Raw genomic sequence first — 23,486 nt, forward strand, 5'->3', positions numbered from 1 at the left:
GAAACTCATTTATACTCATTAAAAAAAATACGTTAAACAATTAAACACTTCTTCTTCTTCTTCTTGGGAAGTTGCGGTGTAAGAGCCACATGGATTGCTTCATCGAAAACAGCTTTAAGACCCTTTTGAGTAAGGGCTGAGCACTCGAGATACTTGACTGCTCCGATTTCCTTTGCGCACTGGACGCCCTGTGCATATGTAATGGGGGTCTGGCGTTTTTCCTTGAGTTTTTCAATAGTCTCACGATCCTCGCGCAGATCCAGCTTGGTGCCTACCAGTATTATGGGCGTGTCTGGAGCGTGGTGCGTCACTTCTGGGTACCATTTGGTCTTAACGTTTTCAAAGGATGACGGGCTAACAAGAGAAAAGCATATAAGAAATACGCCAGTTTGGGGGTATGAGAGTGGCCGCAGTCGGTCATAATCTTCCTGGCCAGCGGTATCCCATAATCCCAGGCTTATCGGTTTATTATCAACCATAACATTTGCGGAATAGTTATCAAATCTGTTTCGAAAAAAAAAAAAAAAAAAAAAAAAAAAATATTAATAAAAAATTCGGTTAAGATTAAGCAAGTTTCAGTTAGTAAATAAGGTCGTAAAGAGAGAACAAAACGCGTAAGGTTTGAGAAGGTGTCTGGAGAAAGTGGATTTTTTTTTTCATGGCTGTTTAGGGAAAGTTTAATATAACAGCACAGTATGTTATAAAATAGCAACAGGGGCCATGAGTATCAATACCAGTATTCTCTTCAAAACAAAATTATCAACTTAAATATAGAAGAAGAAGAAGAAGAAGAAGAGGAAAAAAGGATTAAAACTTACACTGTAGGAATGTATTCACCAGGAAATGCATTGGTTGTATAGCTGATAAGCATGCAAGTTTTTCCGACCGCACTGAGAATTTAAGTTAGAGATGAGAATTTAAATGAAGCTTTGGTATTTAATGAAAGAAAATATACATACCCGTCTCCGGTGACAACACATTTTATGCTTCGCATGGTAAAAAAAAAAAAAAAAAAGAAGGTGATGTTATAAGGGTATTAGTGTATTATAAAAGAGGTTTGCGCACGGGCGCAATCAAAAAAAAAAAAAAATCTGATGGAAAGAAATGGTAAGGGTTTTATAGATTAGATTTTTTAAAGAGTGGATATTAAAGGATTATTAGGTATGCAATGTAGAGAGTTTTTTGTTGATTTGAGAAGAATGACCGATAATTTTGATTACAAGAGACTCTATGGGTGTTTGAATATGGGATAATTCAAAGGAGTTGTTTAGTTGGTTAAAGTATGACGGGATATTTTGGTGATGATGATGATGATAATATGTTGAGATGGTGGAGGAAGGAAAGCAAGAAAGAACAAAATTTGGTGGTTTAGGAAAGAAAAAATTAAATAAAAAAAAATTAAATTTTTAAAAAAAAAAAAATTAAAAAAATATATATATATATTTAAAAAAAAAAATATATATATATATATATAAATATATTTAAAGAAAGTTTTGAATATATAAAAAAACAAAAATTGAATAATTTAAATAAAAAAAAATTTTAAAACAAATAAAACAAATAAATTTAAAAGTCAAGTTTTTATTTTTATTATTGACAACAAACTGCCATTTTATAAACAAAAAAAAAAATTATCACCACCACCACCACCATCACCATCACCACCACAATTCCAGGGCCTCAAAAAAAAAAAAAAAAAGCCCCAAAGCTGCGTCGTCCTCAAAAAAATAAAAATAAATAAAAATAAAGAAACACAGCCAAACTATGTGTGTCGTATTTTTTTTTTACACACAAAAAAAAAACTCCACAGGTTTCATATTTCACATCTTAAGAAACGCGTACAATTAACAAAATATCAACAATATTGTTGATTATAATAAATAAAAATACGACCTATTGTTTATAATTATAAACATGTTATTTAGATGGATTATATATATTCAGCTACTTTAAAAAAAATAAATAAATAAATAAATAAAAATAACCGGGCAAATTTTCTATATTTTTAAAGACCCGTTCGGTGCTCGGTACTTAAAAATACCAATAGTTTGGTAGATGGGTGGGGGAGGGAGGAAGAAGGGAAACATTAAGAGTTAAAAGGAAAGGCTATGAAACATTTTGTTACATTATTATTACATCAATTTGTTACATTTTTATGTTACACTATATTGATAATAATGACGTTTTCTGTGACAATTTTTTTCCTAAAAGCTTCAGCCTCATTCATAATTTTCATGTGTATTCTAAATAGTTCTCATAAGTTTAATTTAATTATTATTAACTATATATAGCCACTTTACAAATTATGTCTAGTAAAAAAAAAAAAAAAAATAAAATAAAATAAAATTCTTCATTTGCACTATTGCCTGTCACTGCAAAAACCCTGACTGCTAGGTTTCTATATTTACACCCATATAAACCACCATTTTAAACCATCACAACCACTATCACAACCACCATCACAACCACCAACCTTCAACTACCAACCAATGGATCCAATCTCTCCGACGTCGACCGTGTCGTCTCCGTCCCTCACGGCTACTTCCACTTTCCAGAGTGAGCACTTTTCTGCCACCTCTCCAAATGCTATGCCTCCAATTCCAGCCTCTTCCTCCATCACCCCTTCTGGGTTTTCAAACGAATCTCCCGACTCTCCAGAAAACCGCCAATCTATTAGCGGCACTAATAGTAACAATAACAATAGTAATAACAATACCAATACCAATAACAACAATAATAATATCAACAATGCATCGGGATTTACTCCCTCTCCGTCTCATGTTCAAGTAGAATCTTCTGCTTATCTTCTTGAAGAACCTAATCTTCGTGAAGTCATGCTCTCCGATGTCGGAGTTGACTCTCTTTTGGCCCGTCTTAAACAGAGCTACCTCACAGCAACAAACATTGCTACGTACCTCAAGAAACGCGCAGGCTATGAGTCGGCCCGCATCCAAGACTTAAAGCGTCTTTCCAAATCCACCCACGATTCCATCCGTCGCTCCGACTACCGCCAGGGCACCTTTGTGCGCCAATTTGGTGAATTTCTTAACTTTGAAGACCGCCTAGTGGATTCTTCCCAGGCCTTCCTGACAGCCATCCAGTCCATGTATGAAGAACTTAACGAGCTTTCTAAGGCAATCCACAAATCCCGCAAAACTGTCAAAGATACTGCTCTTCGTCACGAACGGACCCTTGTCGAAGCCGAACAAAATGCAGAAAAAGCTAAATCAAAATACTATGGCCTTTGTGAAGACATGGAGAAGCTCAAGGACCCTACAAAAACCAAGCTCTTCAAGTCTAAAAACAACCCACAACACGAACAAGAGCTCCAAACAAAAATCAATGCTGCAGAACAAGAGTACCGCTCAAGAGTCGATGCCGTCCACAAGCTCCGTAGAGAACTCATCCATACCCACCGCCCACAGTTCATCAAGGACCTCAAGGACTACATTCTCGAGTGTGACGCAGGTATTACTGTTCAGCTCCAAAAACTTTCTACTCTTAACGAAACCCTTCTTCTTCAACAGGGTTTCATTGTGTGTCCTCTAAAACCTGCAGGTTCAACAACTGCCCCACTCAGCCTCAAGGAAGTCGTGGCTAAAATCGATAACGATTTGGACTTTTATAACGATATTTTAAAGATCCGCAACTCAAAAACCCTTAACCGCCCAGAAGTTAATTTTGTCCAGCATCGCTATATGACGGCCTTTTTAAAATCACCAGCCCCAATCTCATCAATCTCTTCAACTTCTACAAACCAACAATCGCTTAAAAACACTGGAACAACTTCTCAGTTTAATGCTCTTAACCCACCCTCGTCCCAAAATAACAATTCTGCAATTTATTCTAAAGATGTGACCCCTGAAAATAACAACAACAACAACAACAACAACAACAACTTTGGGCAAAGAAATTCAGGAGGTCAGTCAATGCTCTCTGCTGGAGCCGCAACAGCTGCCATTGGTGCAACCGTTGGAGCAGCTGTAACAAAAACTGTTGCTTCTGACTCTACTACTTCACCAAATTCCTTTTCACACACCTACCCCACCTCTTCAAGCATGCTTTACCCAGATAATTCAAAGGATTCCTCACAATCCTATAATGATCAACAAACTATACCAATACCATCTCCTACAACTCTACCCAATCACAACAACAACAACAACAACGGCTCTACTACTACATCTGGCCATACCCCTATCCCAATGCCATCTTTCCCTTCTTCCCCAACTCAACAGGAAACTTTATACCCAACAAGTACATCCCCTTCACTTCCACCTGCAGGAACTTCCTTCAGCAACGGATCTTTTACAACTGCAGAATCCACTACCTCTCCAGGAAACTACGTCCCAACATTTGGGTCCTCACTTGATGATTTAATTGCCTACGAAAATCCTCCAGTTTCCAGCCCAATTCCGCGCGTGGTGCTCAAGTGTGTGGCAGCAATTAGTTCCTTTGGAATGGGAATTGAGGGTATTTATCGGATTGCAGGAGACCCTACTCAAATCGAGACCTTGCGCCGCATGTTTGACGAAGACTCATCTGCAGTCGACCTCAACAACCCTTCCCAATACGGCATCAACGATATCCATGCCGTCTCAGGAACTCTCAAGCTCTACTTCAAGCAGCTGCCGGACCCTCTTCTCACTAGTCTTTTCCACAAAAACCTCATTGATGCTGCAACTATTGATTCGGACAATGCTCGCCGCGAAGCCATCCACACTATTGTTAACCAGCTTCCTGATAATAACTACTCAGTCCTTAAGTTTATTGCTCTTCATCTTAACAAGGTCGCCCAGCACGAGGCTCAAAACCGCATGTCTATTTCTACCCTTAGTAACATGTGGGGTCCTGTTCTTATGCACTCCGGATCTCCCGATATCAATGATATGGCTCTCATGGGTCGTGCAGTTGAAACCATTCTCTTCTTTTGTGAAGAAATTTTTGAATATGATGATGAGTTTTTTGAAGGAATTGGATTTCAAATTTAAAAAAAAAAAAAAATCAAAGAAAAAGCAAAGCAAAGCAAAGCAAAACAAAATAAAACAATTTTTTTTAATAATTTACATATAAAAAATTAATAAACACCATTATGATATATATTGATAAACATCTGGATCATTCTGATCTCGTTCCACAAAGTTATTGTTAATAAGATCTTCTATCGCCCGTTTAAACTGCTCGTTTGTCACGGCCCCATGCTTGACTGTTTGCTGTGTCACACTTACAAACAAGTCAGCATGTGACATTATCTTTTGAGCTTTGAGCACACGAACCACCGCAGCCTGCACTCCGAGATTACGATCCAACCGAATCTCATTTTTGAACTGCGCACGCTCAGATGCTGCCTCAGTGCTATTCCCCCCACGACTTAGCCACTGCTTTGAATTGTATGAATACAAGTTTAGTCGCACCGTCTTATCTTTGAGCCCCACATTCACGCTAAACACGTCTCCAGTACTCAGCTTGAAAGTGTCCGTAATACCTTCTCCAGATTTCTCTTGCTCGTGCAGCAGCACTGGAACCTTGCCATGTGACAATGACAACAGCGCTGGGTTCAACTCCTCAGGCCTTAGCCCTGTTTGTTTCTGCAGTTCGGCATACGTCAACTTTGGACGCTGCTCTGCCCTACCTTCTCCATTGTCATTTAGCTGCAGCAACACTACCGCCTGGTACAAGTTCACGTTCAACTCCTTGACACCCACATCAAACTGGGCCCGGATGAGACACATGCTACGGGCTGGAATCCAGCGTATCCGTCGGAATTTGTGCTGACCCAAGTAAAACTTTTCAAACTTATCCTGCAGCTTCTGCATCTGTGGCGGTAAATTAATTACAGTCTCGTGGATCATCGGCCAGTGTGATTCAGTAAGTACCTTGGCTTCAAATGTAATTGGGATTGGTGTCTCGTCATCCTTCAAATTGAGCTCTGCAAACTGTTCAGTCAGCGCTTGCGATTGAACAATGTCACTCAGCATCTTTTCCAAATGCTCAGTCTCCTTCTTCCCTACCTCCTTATTAAGCATTTCAACCATCTGTTGCTCCTCATTTTTGTGATACGAGCGACTTTGTAGCAATCGTCGCGATAAGTCACGCTGGTAATACTTGCAAAATAGCTCCTTGCTATTGTCCAGGTGTCGAAATATGCTTTTGGTAATCGTAAGTCTTTCCCGCAAATCACTCTCACTCCAATTCTTATCACGTAGTGCCTTGTCCACATAAAACGCAAGACTTTCTACAATGTAGTCATCAGTATCTGACGAATTAACCACATTCTTCCATGCTGAATTAATTGCCATTCGCATGTCTTTTGCGCGAGAAGATAGCTCTTCGTCATCATGATATGTCGACTCAAGGTTTACAAACGAGTCAAGAACCTTGCGCAGTTTGGATAACGCCACCACAAGGTCCTCTTTCCCCTTGATATTATCTACTATCCCCTTCAACCGAGCTTCAATTGTGAGACGTATTGTTTCTAAAAACCCGGAGAAATATGTTGTTCGTGCATAAATCTCAAAAGTCTGGCTCAAAACCGTCAAAGAATTATTGAAATCAGGATCAAAACATCTTGCAAGATCTTCGAGTAACTTGCTATCCCACTCATCCAACACAGCATGTATTGTTTTCAAGTGAAACATTTTCCCAATAGATTGCTTAATTCCAAAAGACCTGTTTTCTGCAATTTCCTTGAGCATCAATGTTATGCGCTTGCAAAGTATCTTCTCTTTAAAGTTTTTCATCCTGTTGTGTAAAATCCAATTAATCACTTCAGGTTCATAGGTGCTAATGCTCATTTTGCCTTCAGTAAGCTCCAAGTATACATCAGGTGCCAAGGCTTGCAAATTATCAAAAACTCTTGAAAAAACGTCCCAAGGCCCATATTCCTTAAGGAATGCATGAAGCATAATTCTGCGTAGATTTATAACAAGGGCCTCTTTGACCTTGGGGAACCTGAGATATTCCGCATATATATCGTTACATATTGAAGATATTGTCTTTTGTTTTTGGTATTTCTGCAGATAAAGCGTGCTAAGCATGTGCAACTCATAGGTTAGGTGTTGAATCACGTATTCAATAGATTCAATATGCTGCATAAAAAGATTGGCAAATTCGTAGCCATCTGCTTCATTAAGTTTTTGTGGAGTTTTCATTAACGACTCTGCCTCATCTAGTAAAGTCTTCCCCCAAACAGAAATCCCCTTATTTATTTGTTTTAAAATGGCGTTCCAAAGCACCCGTTGGCGATCCTTGCCTAGCCGACTAATGGTTGTTACATACTCGGTGACTTGTTCCGGTGTCGCTATAAACTTAGTAGTGCATCTTTGGAAAATTTGTTCTGCTTGAGATAAGAGTTGAACAGAAAATATTTCCGAGAAAAAATTTAAAATTATCGTGGTCTTTTCTTCAACATATTTTTCAACCTTTTGCTTATTTTGATCAGGATCTGAAGCAGGCGATGGTACCGTTTTGACTCTTATGATTATATCACTTGCTTTTTGAAATTGGAACGTGGTCACATTGCCAAAGTGGACCGAATATGGCTTATACACTGTAGATGTAGGAACATAATTTGTAATATCCTCATTGTTTTGTCTGGGCTCCGGGAAATCTGAAAGAGCAGCATTGAATTCGCTAGACGATAAGCTTTTCGCCCGTGGATGCTGGCTTTGAAGAGTAAATGGAGATAATTCTTTTGTAATATACGAATTTATCGAATTATCTAAAAATAATTGTCAGAAATCGAGAGAAAAAAAAATAGCTTATAAAAAAAAAGTACCTTTGGCATCGCCATGATCAAATCGTCGCTTGCGACTCTCTGATGAACCAGACATTGCGTTTATTGTTTAGATGTTCAGGTGGGTTCAAAATATATGGAGGCAAATCTAATCATAAGTAAAAACGTGCAATGAAAATGCAATGTAATGTAACACTAATGTAACAAATTTAAGTCTTTGGCACCTCAAGACACCAGGAGCAGCTTGACACTACAAAAAAACCTAAAAAATTTCAGCTCTAAATTAACATCGATTCAAGAGAAATTCGCAAAAAATTTGTACACAAAAAGGATTTTTATTTTATTTTTAATAAGGGAGTCATTACATTAAAAAAAGAGAAACAGGTTCGAATTACTTCCAACTTGTTTAGTCGAAAAGACCGAAACCCATGTCGTCGTCAGACTCCTCGGCCTCCTCCTCGGGCTCCTCCTCAGCGGCAGCAGCCTCACCACCAGCAGCGGCAGAAGCACCACCAGCAGCGGCAACAGCACCACCAGAGGGAACAGAAGCGAGCTTGGCGGTACCCTCAGCAATAAGCTCCTGGATATCCTTGCCCTCGAGCTCAGCGAGAAGAGCAGAAACGCGCTCCTCCTCAGCCTCAATACCAACAGAGGCGAGGACCTCAGTGATGTCCTTGGCGGTGGGGGCGGCGTTACCACCGGTGGTCAAAAGAAGGTAGGCAGCAAGGTACTTCACTTTAATAATGTTAGTATTGAAGAATGCCAAATGTGAAAAACTCAATAGTATCAAATCTAAGAAATGCCGTTGAAATTGAACATTAACCCAAACAGATAACTATCGATAATCTTAAGATAATCTCAAAATAATAATATAAATATCGTCAATGCATACTTTTTAAATATAACTGATCCTTTTATGGGAGAATAATCACGTTTAAGCTGATCTGGAGCAGACTATTCTTAGGGAGGTAAAAGGGAAAAGAAAGAACTTAAAAGAGTTGTGGGCTAGAGAAAAAAAAAATTTTAGAAAATGTTTGGTGTGAGTGGTGTTTAGACCTCTGCCTTGTGTACAGTGCGGTCCACGGTGTATAGGGAGGGGTCTCTGCTTTCTTGTAGGTAGTCTACGGGCCACGACAGGACGTATACAGCCGTGCAAGGTATTAAGAAAAATCAAGTTGTAACTGTAACATCTTGAAATTCTTTATATATTCTGGGCAGCGGGCTCTGTGTAGTTTGTGTTTAAGAGTGGCTTTAAGACTGTGTTAGAGAAGGGAAAACTCAAAAGCGGTAAATAACTGCATAGATATTTAGGGCTAAACCCTAGTGTTGATAATTTACTATTTTCTTTTAGAGCTGCCAAAATAATTTTTTTTTGTTTTTTGTTTTTCTGTGTTCGGAATCTCTTGCTAATTGAAAAATTGTCTCCCACCATAAATACTTAGTAATATATTGCACTTCTTTCTTTAAAACATTATGTATATTACAGTCTATTATCAGTATATTACAGTCTGATGACATGCTGTCATACACTCCCACCTCCTCCTAAAAAAATTGCACACACTCGAGCGCCCTCCCCTCCCCTTCTGGCTTTTTTTTTTTTTTTCGACCTCCCTTTTCCTTTTGGCAGTGCGTGATACCGTTCGACTTTTCTGAAGCCACCATATAACTCATTCGCCATGTCTGACGCTAACGATCAATCTCGTGAAGGTATGACTTGTCAGCGATAATTCATATCACTCAACACCTAGACAGCTTATATTAAATTTACTAGCAATATCAATAGAAGTAAAGGAATCAACAGAATATGATTTGAATACCAATAATTTGAATATTGAGAGATACCCATTGTTTAAGTGCTGTTTTAGATTGAAGAGTGATTCTTAATTATAATAGATTTAGTGTCTAACTTTTTTTACAGAACAACGCAAGAAGAGAGTTCTCAAGAAGTTCTCCTACCGTGGTGTTGACCTCCCCGACCTTCTTAAGCTCGATATCCAGGGTTTCAGTGAAGTCGTCCATGCTCGTGCTCGCAGAAGATTGAACCGTGGTCTTAACAAGAAGCCCATGGGTTTGATCAAGAAGCTCCGTGCTGCCAAGAAGGCTGCTGGTAACGAGAAGCCTGCTCCTGTCAAGACCCACCTCAGAAACATGATCATTGTTCCTGAGATGATTGGCTCTGCCCTCGGTGTCTACAACGGCAAGCAGTTCTTCCTTGTCGAGGTCAAGCCTGAGATGGTTGGTCACTACCTTGGTGAGTTCTCTATCACCTACACCCCCACCAGACACGGCAGACCCGGTATTGGTGCCACCCACACTGCCCGTTTCATCCCCCTGGCTTAAAGTGTGTTCTGTTGTTTGTTTATGTTTTATGTAAAGAAAAAAATGGCCCAAAAATTTTAAATGACAAGAAATGAAGATAGAGCTTAATGTTTGGAACAGTCTTTGTAAGTTTTTTAAACAAGATTTGATTCCACTTTGTATCACGTGAATGCGCTCTTATGCAATAGTAAAATACGTGGTGCATCTTTGTGTCTCTGTAAATCCTAGATATTAGAAATGCTCAAGATGATTACAACAAACGTGATGAATGCAAGTTTACTTTTTTATTTTTCCGATTTTGGCAAAAGTTATGAATGATAAAGTAAATTTTATTATTATGACTTTCAAATCAGTAGTAAAAGAAATTTATAAAATGTACATTTTCATTAATTTTCTTTCTTACATTATGCCTCAATTATTATTATTATTTTTTTCATTGCTTAGATATCATTTGAATATCCTTTTTTCCTTTCCATATATTCAATAGTTACCAATCTCATTTATTATATCTTTATTTTTCATGTTTGAATTATTGTAAAACCAATGCCAATCTTGGAGTCAAATAACATTAGCCCCAGTGTGACCCCCACACTTTCATTTACTAACGCACAACACGACATAGAAATCATTACAAATCCTAAAGAAACTTGTGGATTTACAGACGCGGAAAACTTGCATCGTGTGCATAGTCTAGCAACTCAAAATCTCACTCGTATTATTTCAGAGTCTAGCGACTTTGCTGCATATCAGTCTCTAAATGAAGAGATTATTCAAACATTGAGGGAGGAAGAAAACTTGAGTGTTGATGCCACTGAACAAGAAGACGCCACTGAACACCCATACACAATCTTTTCCAAGACAGAAGTTATTTGCATTGCAATTGAAGCTTCCTGCGCTGCTTTTTTTTCTACAATTTCTGTCCCAATCTATCTATCAGCTCTCACAGATTTTGCAAATGAGTTTCACGTTTCCACGGAGCGTATTAACCTTACTGTGACCGTATTCACGATTGTCCAAGCAGTCATTCCAGCAGTTTGGGGAGCAATTGCAGATTTTATTGGTCGGCGGCCCGTTATTGTAATGTGTCTGGTTATTTATATTGGCGCAAACATTGGGCTTGCGTTTGCTAAAAACTATGGCTTTTTAATCGGATTCCGTATCCTTCAAGCTGCCGGCATTGCTTCCACTGTTGCTGTCGGTTCAGGAATCGTGGGTGATATAACGGATCGCAAAAACAGAGGATTTTACATAGGAATTTATTCAGGGCTATCTATGGTCGGCAGCGCAATTGGACCATTGATTGGAGGTGCTCTCGCTGCAACCCTTGGCTGGCGTTCCATTTTCTGGTTTCTCGTCATTGCGGCTGGCGTCACTTTAGTATTCCTTCTAGTAATGCTTCCTGAAACAAGTCGCAAAATTGCTGGAAATGGATCAATAAAGCCTTCTTCCTGGATAAATAAATCTCCATACATGTCTTTAAGAAAACATTTTGTAAAGGAGTCTCGGGCCGAAACCCTCGCTCCAGAAACAGTTCTCCCACCATCTCCAATAAAGCTGCATAGGACAATGCAACTTTTCCTAGAAAAAGACGTGATCATTATTTTGCTCCCCAATGCCATTCACTACGCCTCATGGTTTATGCTCATTACCGCCCAGTCAACGTTATTGACAAAACACTACGACTTTTCAACTCTTCAACTAGGATTATCTTACGTTGCAAATGGCGGTGGAAGTGTACTGGGCAGTTTGGTTGGCGGAAAAGTCATGAATCTCGCATATAACCATGAAGTCAAGAGGTTTCGTAACATACACGGCAATGAGGAGGAAATTTCACCACAAAATGCAAAGTTCAACATCCACCGGGCAAGGTTGTGGCCACTACCAATAGTTTCGTCAGTCCACATTGCGGCCACTCTTATTTTTGGATGGTCCATCCAATATCATGTTCATTATGCTGTGCCTATTGTTTTCACTGCATTTGTATCATTTGCCTCAATGTTCAGCTTCAGTCTTTCATCAACCCTCATGGTGGATCTTTTTCCTTCAGAGTCTTCAAGTGCGGCAGCTGCTGTGAATCTAAGCAGAGGAACTATCTGTGCGGTTGGTATATCCCTTGTTGATCGAATGGACCAGGCTATGGGCACTGGTGGGACTTTTTCACTCATGGCTGGACTCATGCTTTTATCATGGGCTCTCAACTTTTATGAAATTAAAAATGGACCAAAATACCACCAAGAGAGATTAAAGAAAAAACAAGATTTGGAAAAAATTCAACTGGAGGAAGTACATATTGATGAAAAAAATCTTGGAAACAATGACCGCAACTGATAAACTTTTTTGCGATAGTTCGATAAGAATAGATGGATAACAATCACGTGACCAAATATTAAAATTGCGTTTTTTTTCTTTATCGTGATATTTTTCAAGACTTTTTTCTTCATCCCCAACCAGAAACTTTTGTGTGAATAAAATTACACTGTATATTATGCCTAATTAAAAAAAAAATTAAAAAAAAAATGAAACGATTTTTTGTTAAAAACATTAAGTATGATGATAATGATGATGGTGAGGCATATGATAGTGCGCATGCCGTGGGTAATGACCATTTTGCTGAGGAGTTCCCATGCCAGCATTGTTCCCAATAGAATTGCGGAACCGAGCCATTTGCTGTAAATCATCCTCAATCTCTTCATCAGTGCTAGGCTTCATTTCAGGTGCAGCAGGGAAGCCATGCGTGTGACTTATGTTGGTGAGAATGTTGACTTCACTAAGGTATGACTGCATTTGGCGTTCTTGCACTTCGGGCTGTTGTGGTGGCCGGAACCCATATTCCGGAACCATTGAATCCATGAGTCGTCGCTCGCGGTTCACCCTGTACCACTCTTCAGTCGTATTTAGCAGGAGCTTTGCTCGAATCTCGCCTTGGTCCTTGAGAAACTGCTGGTGCAGTTGTTCGCGACCGGCGCGTGTTTGAATGTCTATGCAAATGCGCTGGTACTTGCGCTGCTGCTCGGCATTCCGAATGCGCTCATCCCGTTCACGTTGAATCTTATTGTAAACATCCTCTAGATCGGGGTGCGTACCTTCAGCGCACATTTCAATTTCGGTCATGTATCTCGCCATTTGGTTTGTAAACATCTTATCTCGCAGCTTTGCAAACTCTATCTCAATTTCGGTGAGACAAGTTAACGCCTCCTTTCGTAGTGCTTGCTGTTCTGCTAAGGTCTCTTCGTCAGTCAAAGGCCTTCTCCGACTTGGTACGGCAATCTCGATATTGCTAGCACTATTACCGGTTGGAGAAGTAGGCTTTTCCGTAGGAGGTTCAGCATCATCAACTTTCGGCTCAGAAGCATCATTGGTTTCTTTCGAAATAAGTTTTCCATTCTGTTCTTTATTTAATATCGATTGGGGGTCTGGTTCTTTGGAAGCTTCTTCAAAAATAGTCTCCAAGGGGGTTTCACTGATTAGAGTTGGCTTTTTTTCCATTATTTTCCCACTGGAAAAGGCGGAGGAGCCCTCCAAGTTGGTATTTAAAGAGTCTTCATCTTTTGACTCAGTATTTTTATCTGTCTCGATTGTTGGATTTTCAGAAAGTGTAGAACTGCTAGTGGCAGTACTGGTAGTTGTGATAGTAGTTATGTTAGTATTAATAGCATCCAGAGCTGTAGTATTTGTTGTGGTATTCGAAGTAGTAGCAGTAGTCGCGGTTGTTTCCGCAACAGCAGCTTCTGTAATAGTAATAGCGGGAGGGTCAGCGTCCATTTTAGCATCTGCTGTATCATGATTATCCTCAGACTTAATTATAGCTGATGCCACAGCCTGCTGTTGTTGCTGCTCCTTATTATCAGGGATTTCCAAGACTGGAATATCGTCTTTTGGTGGACCTATATTTTCCCAGTCCTTGGTGAGTTCAGCTTGTGATGGAAGTTCATCTTGATGACTGTCGTCAGTAAGATCAATTTTAGTTCTTTTGCTTGGATGTATTGGAGGTTGGTCCCAGTGCTTTTTGGATGGAGTAAAAGATAAAGAGTCATCATCTTCCTCAAGATTGTTCTTAGTAGTAGAAATACCTAACGACCCATTTAAGAGAGGTTTAGTTTTCTCCAAAACATTATTAACCGTGGTTTCACTAGAAAATTCTTTCCGCCTCATTTGGACACTATCCAGCACACCTAGCTCGGCAGCTCCAAGTCGCTCTGTCTCTGCTTCCGAGTCAATAGGGTCGCTAAGTTCAGATATTAAGTCTTGACTGTTTGAAATCGGGTCTTTTGGTGGATCATCAATATCAATGTCTTTGGAAAGAAAATGATCATTATCGTTTTCGGGGTCCGAGGATGATAGCGAAGATAACGAAGATGTTGAAGGAACTTTTGGAAGTTGTGCAGTTGGTGATGGGAGACTGTCATCATCAGCTGTGCCATTATGGTCGGCTTGCTTATGAATATCTGGCTGGGTTTCAAGAGTCTTTTCCAGCGGTAGTGTAGACTCTGAAAATTGTTGTGCAGTTGTTGTTGTTGTTGTGATGGAGGAGGAGGTGTCTGAAGTGGTGGGAGCAGAACCCGGTGGGGGTGGTAATGCTTTGGTGGTGGAACTATCAGCCGAGTCTATTATCGAAGGAGGGGGAGGAGGCGAAGGCAGCAACGTCGACAATGGTTCCGTTATTTCAGGCTTTGAAGATAATGGAACACTAGGATCAGACTCATTGATAGAATGATCAATGGATTTAGCTTCCAAATTGTCATTATTGCCATTGTCATTATTGCCATTGTCATTGTTGGTTATAGTCGGAATTGGATTACCATGTTTTTGTGCGGATGGTTCCTTGCCACCGGGAAGGGTGGCATTATCACTTATCTCCAAAACACTGTCATCAGCCATGGGTTGTTTTAAGGGTCCCGGGTCAAGCAAATCACTTTGTTTCAAGAACGAGGCTTTTAACTTAGAAGTACTGGGACTGGTGGTTATAGGTGAGCCATTTGGTTGTGAAGAGTCGGAGGATAAGGGTTTAGAAGAGGGGCAAGGTGCATGGACTATAGAAGCAGAAGATGCGGTCTCGGCTGGCAAAGAAAAAGACTTTACAACTGAAATAAAGGTCCCGTTTGGAGGCACCTCAGGCTTGGTAGTAGTAGGAATAGAGGCTGCAGTCACGGACTCTAACTTGTGAGAGGGAATAGAAGTGATGTGGGCTTTAGACAAAGGAGCCAGCGGACCGGTTGTTTCGTCAGGGGTATCTGAAGGCGCGTTAGAGGAGATGGCAGAAGACGAGCTTATGGTCATCCTATATTCGCATCTGGTAATGTCTTGTTGTTATTTGGAGCTTTTTACGTGAAAGCAAAGGAGAAGAAAAGAAAGAAGAAATATAGCTTCTATGACTGTATGTGTATGATGGGATGTACCAAAACCTCTATAATGAGTGACAAGCTTAAACGACAGCTCAAAATACCAGGTTTCACAGAAAATTCACAAAAAAGGCACGGAAAAGTACCAGTGACTTGAGCAGAGTAATTGGGTTGGAGAAAGGAGAAACGTGGGACCCGTCGGGGCAGAACTGTAAGAGAACCGATAAAGATGGGAGGAAGAGGATACTACTGCTTAAAAAAAGTGGCAGTCAATCAAAAAAAAAAACTTGTATAATATAAATTGTAGAGAGTTCTAAAATGTCAGAAAAACAAACAGATGGGAATGGTCTAAAAAAAGAGAAAAAGAAGAGATATGGATTGGATGGACTGGGTTTGGAGGGTCACGACCTGTTCAATGCAAAAAAAAAAAAAAAACAGGAAAAAAAACAAAAAAAAATGTTACATTACAATAAATACTACCAAGTTAATAGTACGGCGATAAATCACATAAAAAGGTAGGGTAACACCTTTTTAAAAAAAAATTTGAAAGAGGAATTTTTTCAAGCAGACAATTTTTAAAAAAAATAAAGAAACCTGAGTAACATACTAAGGGCAAAAAAAATGGTTGATCTTTTCAATATTTCTGAAGACAAAATAGATGGATCTGTTGGATCTCTTTTTAGTTCAAGTGTAAGTTTTAATTTTCAGATATGCATTTTATTGGTTCTAACATTTTAATTTTAGGCAGGTCCTGTGGTTAGACCCAAAAATGAATCGATAAAGAGTGAGCTTGTTCACAGTAAAAAAACCAAGGAAACATCCTCACAAAAAGCAGATAACACGCTAAAACGAAAACGGGAAGAAAACGAAGAGGAAGAGGAAGATAATGAGAATGAGAAAGGGAATAATGAAGAAGACAATAGCGCTTCTTCAGACGAAAAAGAGGGTTCCAGTATCGAAGATAAATGGGTCGAAAAAAATCAAAACAAAAGAAAATCTTCTAAGACGAATTTAAAGTCAAGTGAAACTGCTGGTGAAAAAGATGAGGGTGATAGTGAAGAAGAAGAAGAAGAGGATGATGTTGATGTTGATGTTGATGGAAACAAAGATACCCAAGATAAGAAACCTAGGCTTTCTGAGCAAGAAATTGATAAGGCTGATTCTACAGTTTTTGTGGGAAACGTTCCAATTACTACCATCACATCAAAACCAGTTTACAAGAAATTTCAGGAGCTTTTCGAACCCTATGGAAAGGTTACATCGATTCGTTTCAGATCCATTGCGTTCTCTAAACTGCTCCCAAGAAAGGCTGCTTTTATCAAGCAACAACTCCACCCCACCCGCAAAGCTGCCAATGCTTATGTCGTTTTTGAAACCCCTGAGCAGGCTCGCAAGTCAGTCTCCTTGAATGCCTCAGTTTTTGAGGGTCATCACCTACGTGTCGACAGAGTTTCTCACCCCGCATCTCAGGACAATAAACGATGTGTTTTTGTTGGAAACCTAGATTTTGATATGGATGAAGAACCTCTTTGGCAACACTTTGGATCCTGTGGTGAGATTGAGCATGTTCGTGTTGTCCGTGACTCTAAGACCAATTTTGGCAAAGGTTTCTGCTATGTTCAATTCAAAGATCCTGTTTCTGTTACCAAGGCTCTTCTTCTTAATGGTAAGAACATTAATGGCGAAGAAAAGGGTCGTGAACTTCGGGTGGTTAGAAGCAAAAATATTAGAGAAGCCCAAAAGCAACGAAAAGCATTCATTAAGTCCAAAACTAACAATAACAACAGCAACAAGAAGGTCAAGCTTTCCCTGGAGGAAAAAACAAAGCTTGGCCGTGCAAAAACCGCGGTCGGCAAAGCAGCAAGAGCTGAAATCTCTTCTGTTTTAGAGGGGACCCGAGCCAAGAAGGGCGATTATATTCCGGGCATAAAACAAGGTGGTAAGAAGAAGAAACCTAGAATTCGCGAAAGAAGCACCAACTATAAGAATCTCAGAAAGGAAGTTCAAAAAGCCAACAAGGCAAGCAAATAAATAAATACATAGGGAATATTTATTACATTCAGATTATAGAACTTTAAATATTTTCTATTTTTATTGAAGTTTTTGAATAACTGCAATCAAAATGAAACCAAATTTTGGTATTTTGATAACGTAAGTTTGTGGTAGCAATTTTGCAACTCCTTCATTTCAATGACTTAATATTAATTTATAAACTAATTAGCTATTTTTTTTTACTAAGTAATAAGTAACCTACAAAAATTATTAAACAAACATCTTTTTAGAAATATAGCTGTTTAGGATGAAGAGGAAAGTTTTCTAAATCAGCTGAATATTATGGTATTAAAATTAAAGTTAGTGCTGATGTTGATATTGGTATTTCTATTATATATTGAGGAACATAAATCCTTAAATAACAAACAATTATATTTGATCTTATATATTTAATTAATTTACTTAACTTACTCTCAAATCTTCGAAACTACTGCAAAATAGTTAGCTCTGATTTCACAGACCATTATTTTCGGTAGCATTTACTCATTTCCATCATTGTAAATGAGACTTTATTGTAGACTAAATCACAGATGTCATTTTTTAAGCTCTTACCATTTTAGATTCTATCTTTCAATCGAGGTCCTGTGGTGCGAGTAATTCTGAGAACTACGTTGTTACATAAATTTTTTTAATCATGCAATTAATTGAATACCCGGAATTTTAAAGTAAACCCCGACCCACCTAAGATTTTTTCTCCATTTTAATCTATTTCACCTCATCCCATCAGATTCTCCATAAAAATGATTCCTACACTAACGAAACTAAGTGCATTTTCAAACAAACGCTACATGTCTCCGAAGCAGTTTGAAGAATGGAAAAAGACACCATACGGAAAATATTCTACCCAGCTAAAAAAACACCCCTTTTTACTATTTGGTCTGCCATTTATGGCGTCGTTGTTTTTCGCATCACTTTATCTCTCTGAGTTCACTTCCATTAGATACAAGAACCGTGATGAGCGTGTACAAATGATTACAGAAGAGGAAGCTCTTAAGAGTTCGAGTGCTAATCGCAGAAAAGTTGACATGCGCGAGGAGTTTTATGTGAGCAAAATTGCAATATTAATAAGACCTGAAATACTAACTCAAATGTGTTTAGAGACTGCAGCAACTGGGAGATTTGGATGACTGGGAGCAGGTCCGTGTCCCTAGACTTTCTAATGAAAGTGAAAACGTCTGGGACGTTTCAGGACCCGGCACACCAGACAATTCGGCGGCTGCATCCGCTGTAGCTGCTGATAAGCAACTGAAAATCAGCAAATGATGGACACCCTGACAATAAATACCTGAAAATATCAAAATTAATTCCCCCTCTTTGAGTCTATTAGTTTTTTTAAAAAAATAATTGTACATATGGTTGAAAAGAAAAATATAAACTAAGTTTCCTTTCTACAACATATCATAGCCTTTGATACAAAATCATCTTTTCTCTAGACTTTAAAATTCAATAACCTTTTTAATGGCATGGAAGATCCGAGTAACATTAGGCACAACCAAGTCTTCAAATTGCAAAGGAACATGTGTATCCCAACCAGTAACGCGCTGGACAGGAGCTTCAAGACGCAAGAAGCACCTTTCTTGAATTTCAGCAGCAATATCTCCAGCGAGACCATTGGTCTTTGGAGCCTCATGTACTACAATGGCTCTACCTGTTTTGGTTACGCTTTCGGTGACGGTAGCACGGTCCCAAGGATGAACTGTCCGGAGATCCAAAACTTCTACCGAAACGCCATTCAGAGTCTTGCGCGCAAGCTCAGCAGCTGCTAATGCATGGTATACTGGCGTACCATATGTGACTATTGTAACATCGGATCCTGGAAGAACAACTTGAGCCTTGCCTAGTGGTAACTCGTAGTCGATTGTGGGGACATGCTCAACACTTGCGCGGTATAAAATTTTAGGTTCCATGAAAATAACGGGATTTTTGTCTCGGATTGATGCCAACAGTAGACCCTTTGCTTGAGACGGAGATCGTGGCATCACAACCTTGATTCCCGGTGAATGAGCAAAAAAGGCTTCACCTGACTGTGAATGGTACATAGCACCATGACCAACTACGCCGCATGGCATGCGAATAGTTAATCCTCCCACATTGTATGAACCAGCACCTCGATACCGGTACTTGGCTGCTTCGTTAACTATTTGATCAAAAGCTGGGAACACATAATCAGCAAACTGAATTTCAGCAATTGCAGTTGCATCCATTGATGCATATCCGACCGCAAAACCAACAATGCCTTGCTCTGAGAGTGGGGTGTTAAAAACTCGATCAGCACCAAACCGCTCTTGAAGTCCCATTGAGCAGCGAAACACGCCTCCAAAAGCCACATCCTCGCCAAAAAGGACGGCGGTTTCGTCAGTTTCCATAGCTGTTTTAAGAGCATCATTAATGGCCTGGTACATGTTGACTTGTGTTGTCTGAACAGTGGCAGGATCATGACCTTTGCTCTTTAAATATGCCGCTAGCTCAGGGTCTGAAACAGCCTTTGATTGTGTGCGGGCAAGGAAGGGAGCATCAGAAAAGGTGACATGGTTAGGCGAAGAGTCTGGAATTAACAAAGAACGAGAAACTGTGCGAGTTGATGAAAACTCGCGTATCAACTTTTTTGTAGCTGAGAGATTTTTCAAAATTTTTTTTTGAAGAAGGTTATTACGTGAGAATAACGGAACGAGCGTCATGATTGAAGGTTGGCTTAATAAGTGGAAAAGAAGAATTAAAAAATAAAAACAAATATTATACTTGACGGGAGGTTTTATTTTAAAAAGGTCTTAAAATTTGAAGGAAAAATAATGATATTTATATGATTTTAAAAAGCTCAGCCGAAGAACGTTTAATCACGGCAATCGTCGTTATATCAGGTCTAAAGTCTGAGGAGATGCGATGCAAGAAAGTGGAGGCGCGCAGGCTTTCAACAATCTTCTAGGGATGTGGGGCATCGATTAATACAGATAAATAAACCGTCAATAACCGGGATATATTATATAATCATTATTTAATGATTATATAAGATGTCCCGGTTATAATAGACGATGGTTTTTACCTGTGCAGTATAAAACTACTCAAAAGCAAATAATAAAAAACAATAAAATCAATAATAAAAACAATAAAACAATAAAATCAATAATATGAAAAACAAATAATTATGTAATATATCATATCCAGCCGTTAAATGATGGTTCCAGTATGATGTCCTTTGAGGGTTTAATAGGCTTTTGTTGCCGAATCTTTTTAAAAGGAGTGTAGTGTGTGGGGCTAAATTGTTGTTGATATGGAGTGTGTTCAAAGCATCGTTTCCTTTTGACATCAATAACAGAACTCAAATCCCCTTGTCTGTAAATAAATACGACTTGTTTAAAATTGTTTTCTTCAAAATCTAATGTCTCTGTGTTTTGAGATATTAATACCGACAGCTCTAAGATGAATTTGTATGGAACCTCAGGAAGTAGAGTGTAAAAAAACTTTTCAACTTCTCTTTGAGACAATGGGAACTGAGTCATTGCAGGTGAAGATTGGGCTATTATCTTGTCAAAATGATCAAAGGGGATGTATTCATCTAACTGATAATCACGAGCTTCAGAGTAAGAAAATAAAATCTGCTCTAGAGCTGGGTGGTAATGTGACAAGTGCTGAAGATAAGGCGAAATGTAAAAATTGTTTGAAATCTCAATCTCCAAAAACTTGACTGAAGGCATTTCCGATATTGTTTTGAAAATCGATTCGTTGACGCCAATAGAGAGCAAAGTATCCATCAATTCGTCGCCTATGGTAACCAAGTCAAGTTGCCCCAAAGATTGAATATACTCTAGAGGGTTGCTTAACAGACTTCTCAATGCCCCCACAATTTTATCTAAATCGGGATGACTAATTTCTTTTTCTAAAGCCATATTATCTATTATATTTTTTTGATCTGGAAATACTGGGGATTTTGAGAATTGGTAGCGAGCATATTGGCAATACTCGAATACAAGGTCATATAATTCGTTGACTTTGAAAAAAGATTTATTTTCGGCACAAGAACCATCAGAATATAAATTTGGAATTAATATTGTTTTCTCAAAGGACTGAGCTTGAGGGGTGAGCTGAATTCTGCTTAGGTTCGTGAAATTGGGAAGATAAGAAATCAGTTCCGTGCTATACCCGACGTAAATTTGAAGAGAAAGTACATTAATTGTTTCAGATAAAACGGGACTCAGTTTTTGAATTTCAAAACGGTCACCATTTGTTCCCCCAGCAGTGCAACTTAGATTAAGAGAAGCATTCGGACAGCTTAACCAGGAGCGAAGTTTTGTGAACCCTTGAAAGTCCTCATAGTCTCTAACTGAGAGCAATGTGACTTGTGGGAGAGAAATCGGAGAGATTTCATTAAGGAAAACATAGCTTGAATCTACTGGATTGCTGAGTATTATGACGCCTAATGTGCACGTTTCCAAGTTAGGTGGCAATGCAACAAGTGTGTCGACGTGGCTTGGAAGAATAAAACAGACGGGTGAATATGGGTCGGAGGTTTCCAAAAGACCAAAGGTGGCATCGATTGATAAAATGAGCTCAAGAGCTTTAAGTTTTGGCCATTTTTTATACTGTTTTAGTAATGGCTTGAGAGAGGTTTTGTATTCATTTGTCAGCTCAATAGTAATTGACTCCAGGTTGTGGAAATTTAAGTCAGATGGGATTTTGAGATCTACTTGACTTTCGCCAAATTGTATGTTTAGATTTTTCAGAGTATATTCCAATGTCTTGTAAAATTTATAAAACAGATTCTTATTGTCGTATATTGCATTTACTGTTAAAACACCAGGGAACTTTTCATTTTGACAAAAGTTTATCAGTGATTTGTGTGAGGAGGATTGTAAAATGGGGATTGGGGACGTGAAATCGCCAAATGAAAAAGGGTATTTTGAGACAATTGACTGAAGTCGGGCATAGTTAGTTTTGGTAAAGAGACGCCTCCATCCACCGGAGTAATCGAATAGAATAACGTTAACCACATCGTTACTCAAAAACCAGCTGTGGTGATTAGGTTTGAAGAATATTTTAGATACTACAATGGGGAATTTGTACCGGCGATGATATTTCCAAGGAATTTTCTTGTCGCTATGCGTTTTTCTAGCAGTAATATAGGAGGCAAAAGCTAGAGAACTGACATCGCGAAAATCGACGATGATCGTTTCCCAAAATGTGGAAGAAAGTGTTTTTCTCAATTGCGCGCTTGTTTGAACAACACTTCTTCTGTCCTCAGCAACTAGATAAGAAAAAATTTCCCTGGCAACTTCTAACGGTAGATTATCAAGACTCATTAACACGGTTTAATTGTAATATGGAGATGCGTCTGTTTAAAGCGTGCTTTTATATGTTTTAAAGGAGGATGTGGGAAAAAAGAAAAAAAGGTTTGTTGCAAGCAAAGGGTCTGGGGAAAGGTTTATCCACAAAACTCACCAAACTTTTATTATTTTAAGATATCATAGAAACCAACCCTAAACCTATATTACATGACAATCACACAATGGTGCGGCGCTCGGTCGTACGTATTCGGTAAAGCTAGATTAGAGTGCTGCTGCAAGTTTTAAAACTTAAAAGTTTTAATAGCCCTGCTGACTAAACTTAGTCCTGTTGAGCATGTAGGGAAGGGGGGAGGGAGGCATAAATTCCATTAGCTGGCATATTGTTGATCACCAAGTTATGCCCAAAAATAATAATAATCAAATCTGAAGAAAATGCAGAGAAAAAAAAATGAATCAAGACATAAGGTTGCGCAAATAATTTTTGTAGACAATCTGACAGATGTGTCTGAAATGCAATTTTTGTTAAGCGAAAATAAATTGTTTCAAATCTAGGCTATTCGATGAGCCACTTGGGAAACAAAGGACTTTTTATTTTTTCCATGAGTGATAATCGATATTTACCAAAACCATTACTTCCTTGAATGCTTGGCCAAACATTCCCAAATCACCATTCAGGGATTTACCAAATAAAAAACAAACAGTTTATTATTAAGTTATGCTCGGTTACTTGATTTACTGATAGCTTATTTTTGGTACTTCCAA

General features: G+C 38.9%; 11 protein-coding genes across 11 annotated transcripts; 5 read left to right on the plus strand and 6 right to left on the minus strand.

Moving 5' to 3' along the window:
* Nucleotides 1–32: 32 nt before the first annotated feature.
* Nucleotides 33–994, minus strand: SAPINGB_P005754 (uncharacterized protein; the record flags this gene model as incomplete). The annotated part of the gene is made up of 3 exons (XM_032000468.1): nucleotides 33–504; nucleotides 819–890; nucleotides 960–994. The coding sequence occupies 3 exons, from the start codon at nucleotides 992–994 to the stop codon at nucleotides 33–35; spliced, it is 579 nt and encodes a 192-aa protein (XP_031856359.1).
* Nucleotides 995–2,489: 1,495 nt separating this feature from the next.
* Nucleotides 2,490–4,991, plus strand: SAPINGB_P005755 (uncharacterized protein; the record flags this gene model as incomplete). The annotated part of the gene is made up of 1 exon (XM_032000469.1): nucleotides 2,490–4,991. One exon carries the CDS (start codon nucleotides 2,490–2,492, stop codon nucleotides 4,989–4,991), a length of 2,502 nt encoding a protein of 833 aa, XP_031856360.1.
* A 99-nt stretch (nucleotides 4,992–5,090) lies between these two features.
* SAPINGB_P005756 (uncharacterized protein) lies at nucleotides 5,091–7,832 on the minus strand (the record flags this gene model as incomplete). Its single annotated transcript, XM_032000470.1, has 2 exons — nucleotides 5,091–7,720; nucleotides 7,778–7,832. The coding sequence occupies 2 exons, from the start codon at nucleotides 7,830–7,832 to the stop codon at nucleotides 5,091–5,093; spliced, it is 2,685 nt and encodes an 894-aa protein (XP_031856361.1).
* Nucleotides 7,833–8,141: 309 nt separating this feature from the next.
* SAPINGB_P005757 (ribosomal protein P2) lies at nucleotides 8,142–9,253 on the minus strand (the record flags this gene model as incomplete). The annotated part of the gene is made up of 2 exons (XM_032000471.1): nucleotides 8,142–8,470; nucleotides 9,241–9,253. The coding sequence occupies 2 exons, from the start codon at nucleotides 9,251–9,253 to the stop codon at nucleotides 8,142–8,144; spliced, it is 342 nt and encodes a 113-aa protein (XP_031856362.1).
* Nucleotides 9,254–9,411: 158 nt separating this feature from the next.
* SAPINGB_P005758 (40S ribosomal protein uS19) lies at nucleotides 9,412–10,075 on the plus strand (the record flags this gene model as incomplete). The annotated part of the gene is made up of 2 exons (XM_032000472.1): nucleotides 9,412–9,442; nucleotides 9,654–10,075. The coding sequence occupies 2 exons, from the start codon at nucleotides 9,412–9,414 to the stop codon at nucleotides 10,073–10,075; spliced, it is 453 nt and encodes a 150-aa protein (XP_031856363.1).
* A 522-nt stretch (nucleotides 10,076–10,597) lies between these two features.
* Nucleotides 10,598–12,382, plus strand: SAPINGB_P005759 (uncharacterized protein; the record flags this gene model as incomplete). Its single annotated transcript, XM_032000473.1, has 1 exon — nucleotides 10,598–12,382. The coding sequence occupies one exon, from the start codon at nucleotides 10,598–10,600 to the stop codon at nucleotides 12,380–12,382; it is 1,785 nt and encodes a 594-aa protein (XP_031856364.1).
* Nucleotides 12,383–12,595: 213 nt separating this feature from the next.
* On the minus strand, nucleotides 12,596–15,331 carry SAPINGB_P005760 (uncharacterized protein; the record flags this gene model as incomplete). The annotated part of the gene is made up of 1 exon (XM_032000474.1): nucleotides 12,596–15,331. One exon carries the CDS (start codon nucleotides 15,329–15,331, stop codon nucleotides 12,596–12,598), a length of 2,736 nt encoding a protein of 911 aa, XP_031856365.1.
* A 683-nt stretch (nucleotides 15,332–16,014) lies between these two features.
* On the plus strand, nucleotides 16,015–17,424 carry SAPINGB_P005761 (uncharacterized protein; the record flags this gene model as incomplete). Its single annotated transcript, XM_032000475.1, has 2 exons — nucleotides 16,015–16,083; nucleotides 16,138–17,424. 2 exons carry the CDS (start codon nucleotides 16,015–16,017, stop codon nucleotides 17,422–17,424), a joined length of 1,356 nt encoding a protein of 451 aa, XP_031856366.1.
* Nucleotides 17,425–18,185: 761 nt separating this feature from the next.
* Nucleotides 18,186–18,708, plus strand: SAPINGB_P005762 (uncharacterized protein; the record flags this gene model as incomplete). The annotated part of the gene is made up of 2 exons (XM_032000476.1): nucleotides 18,186–18,488; nucleotides 18,544–18,708. 2 exons carry the CDS (start codon nucleotides 18,186–18,188, stop codon nucleotides 18,706–18,708), a joined length of 468 nt encoding a protein of 155 aa, XP_031856367.1.
* A 173-nt stretch (nucleotides 18,709–18,881) lies between these two features.
* Nucleotides 18,882–20,123, minus strand: SAPINGB_P005763 (uncharacterized protein; the record flags this gene model as incomplete). The annotated part of the gene is made up of 1 exon (XM_032000477.1): nucleotides 18,882–20,123. One exon carries the CDS (start codon nucleotides 20,121–20,123, stop codon nucleotides 18,882–18,884), a length of 1,242 nt encoding a protein of 413 aa, XP_031856368.1.
* Nucleotides 20,124–20,597: 474 nt separating this feature from the next.
* On the minus strand, nucleotides 20,598–22,739 carry SAPINGB_P005764 (uncharacterized protein; the record flags this gene model as incomplete). Its single annotated transcript, XM_032000478.1, has 1 exon — nucleotides 20,598–22,739. The coding sequence occupies one exon, from the start codon at nucleotides 22,737–22,739 to the stop codon at nucleotides 20,598–20,600; it is 2,142 nt and encodes a 713-aa protein (XP_031856369.1).
* Nucleotides 22,740–23,486: the final 747 nt, after the last annotated feature.

The sequence above is a fragment of the Magnusiomyces paraingens genome, assembly GCF_902498895.1.
Source record: "Magnusiomyces paraingens strain CBS 517.90 genome assembly, contig: contig5, whole genome shotgun sequence".
Lineage (NCBI taxonomy): Eukaryota > Fungi > Ascomycota > Dipodascomycetes > Dipodascales > Dipodascaceae > Magnusiomyces > Magnusiomyces paraingens.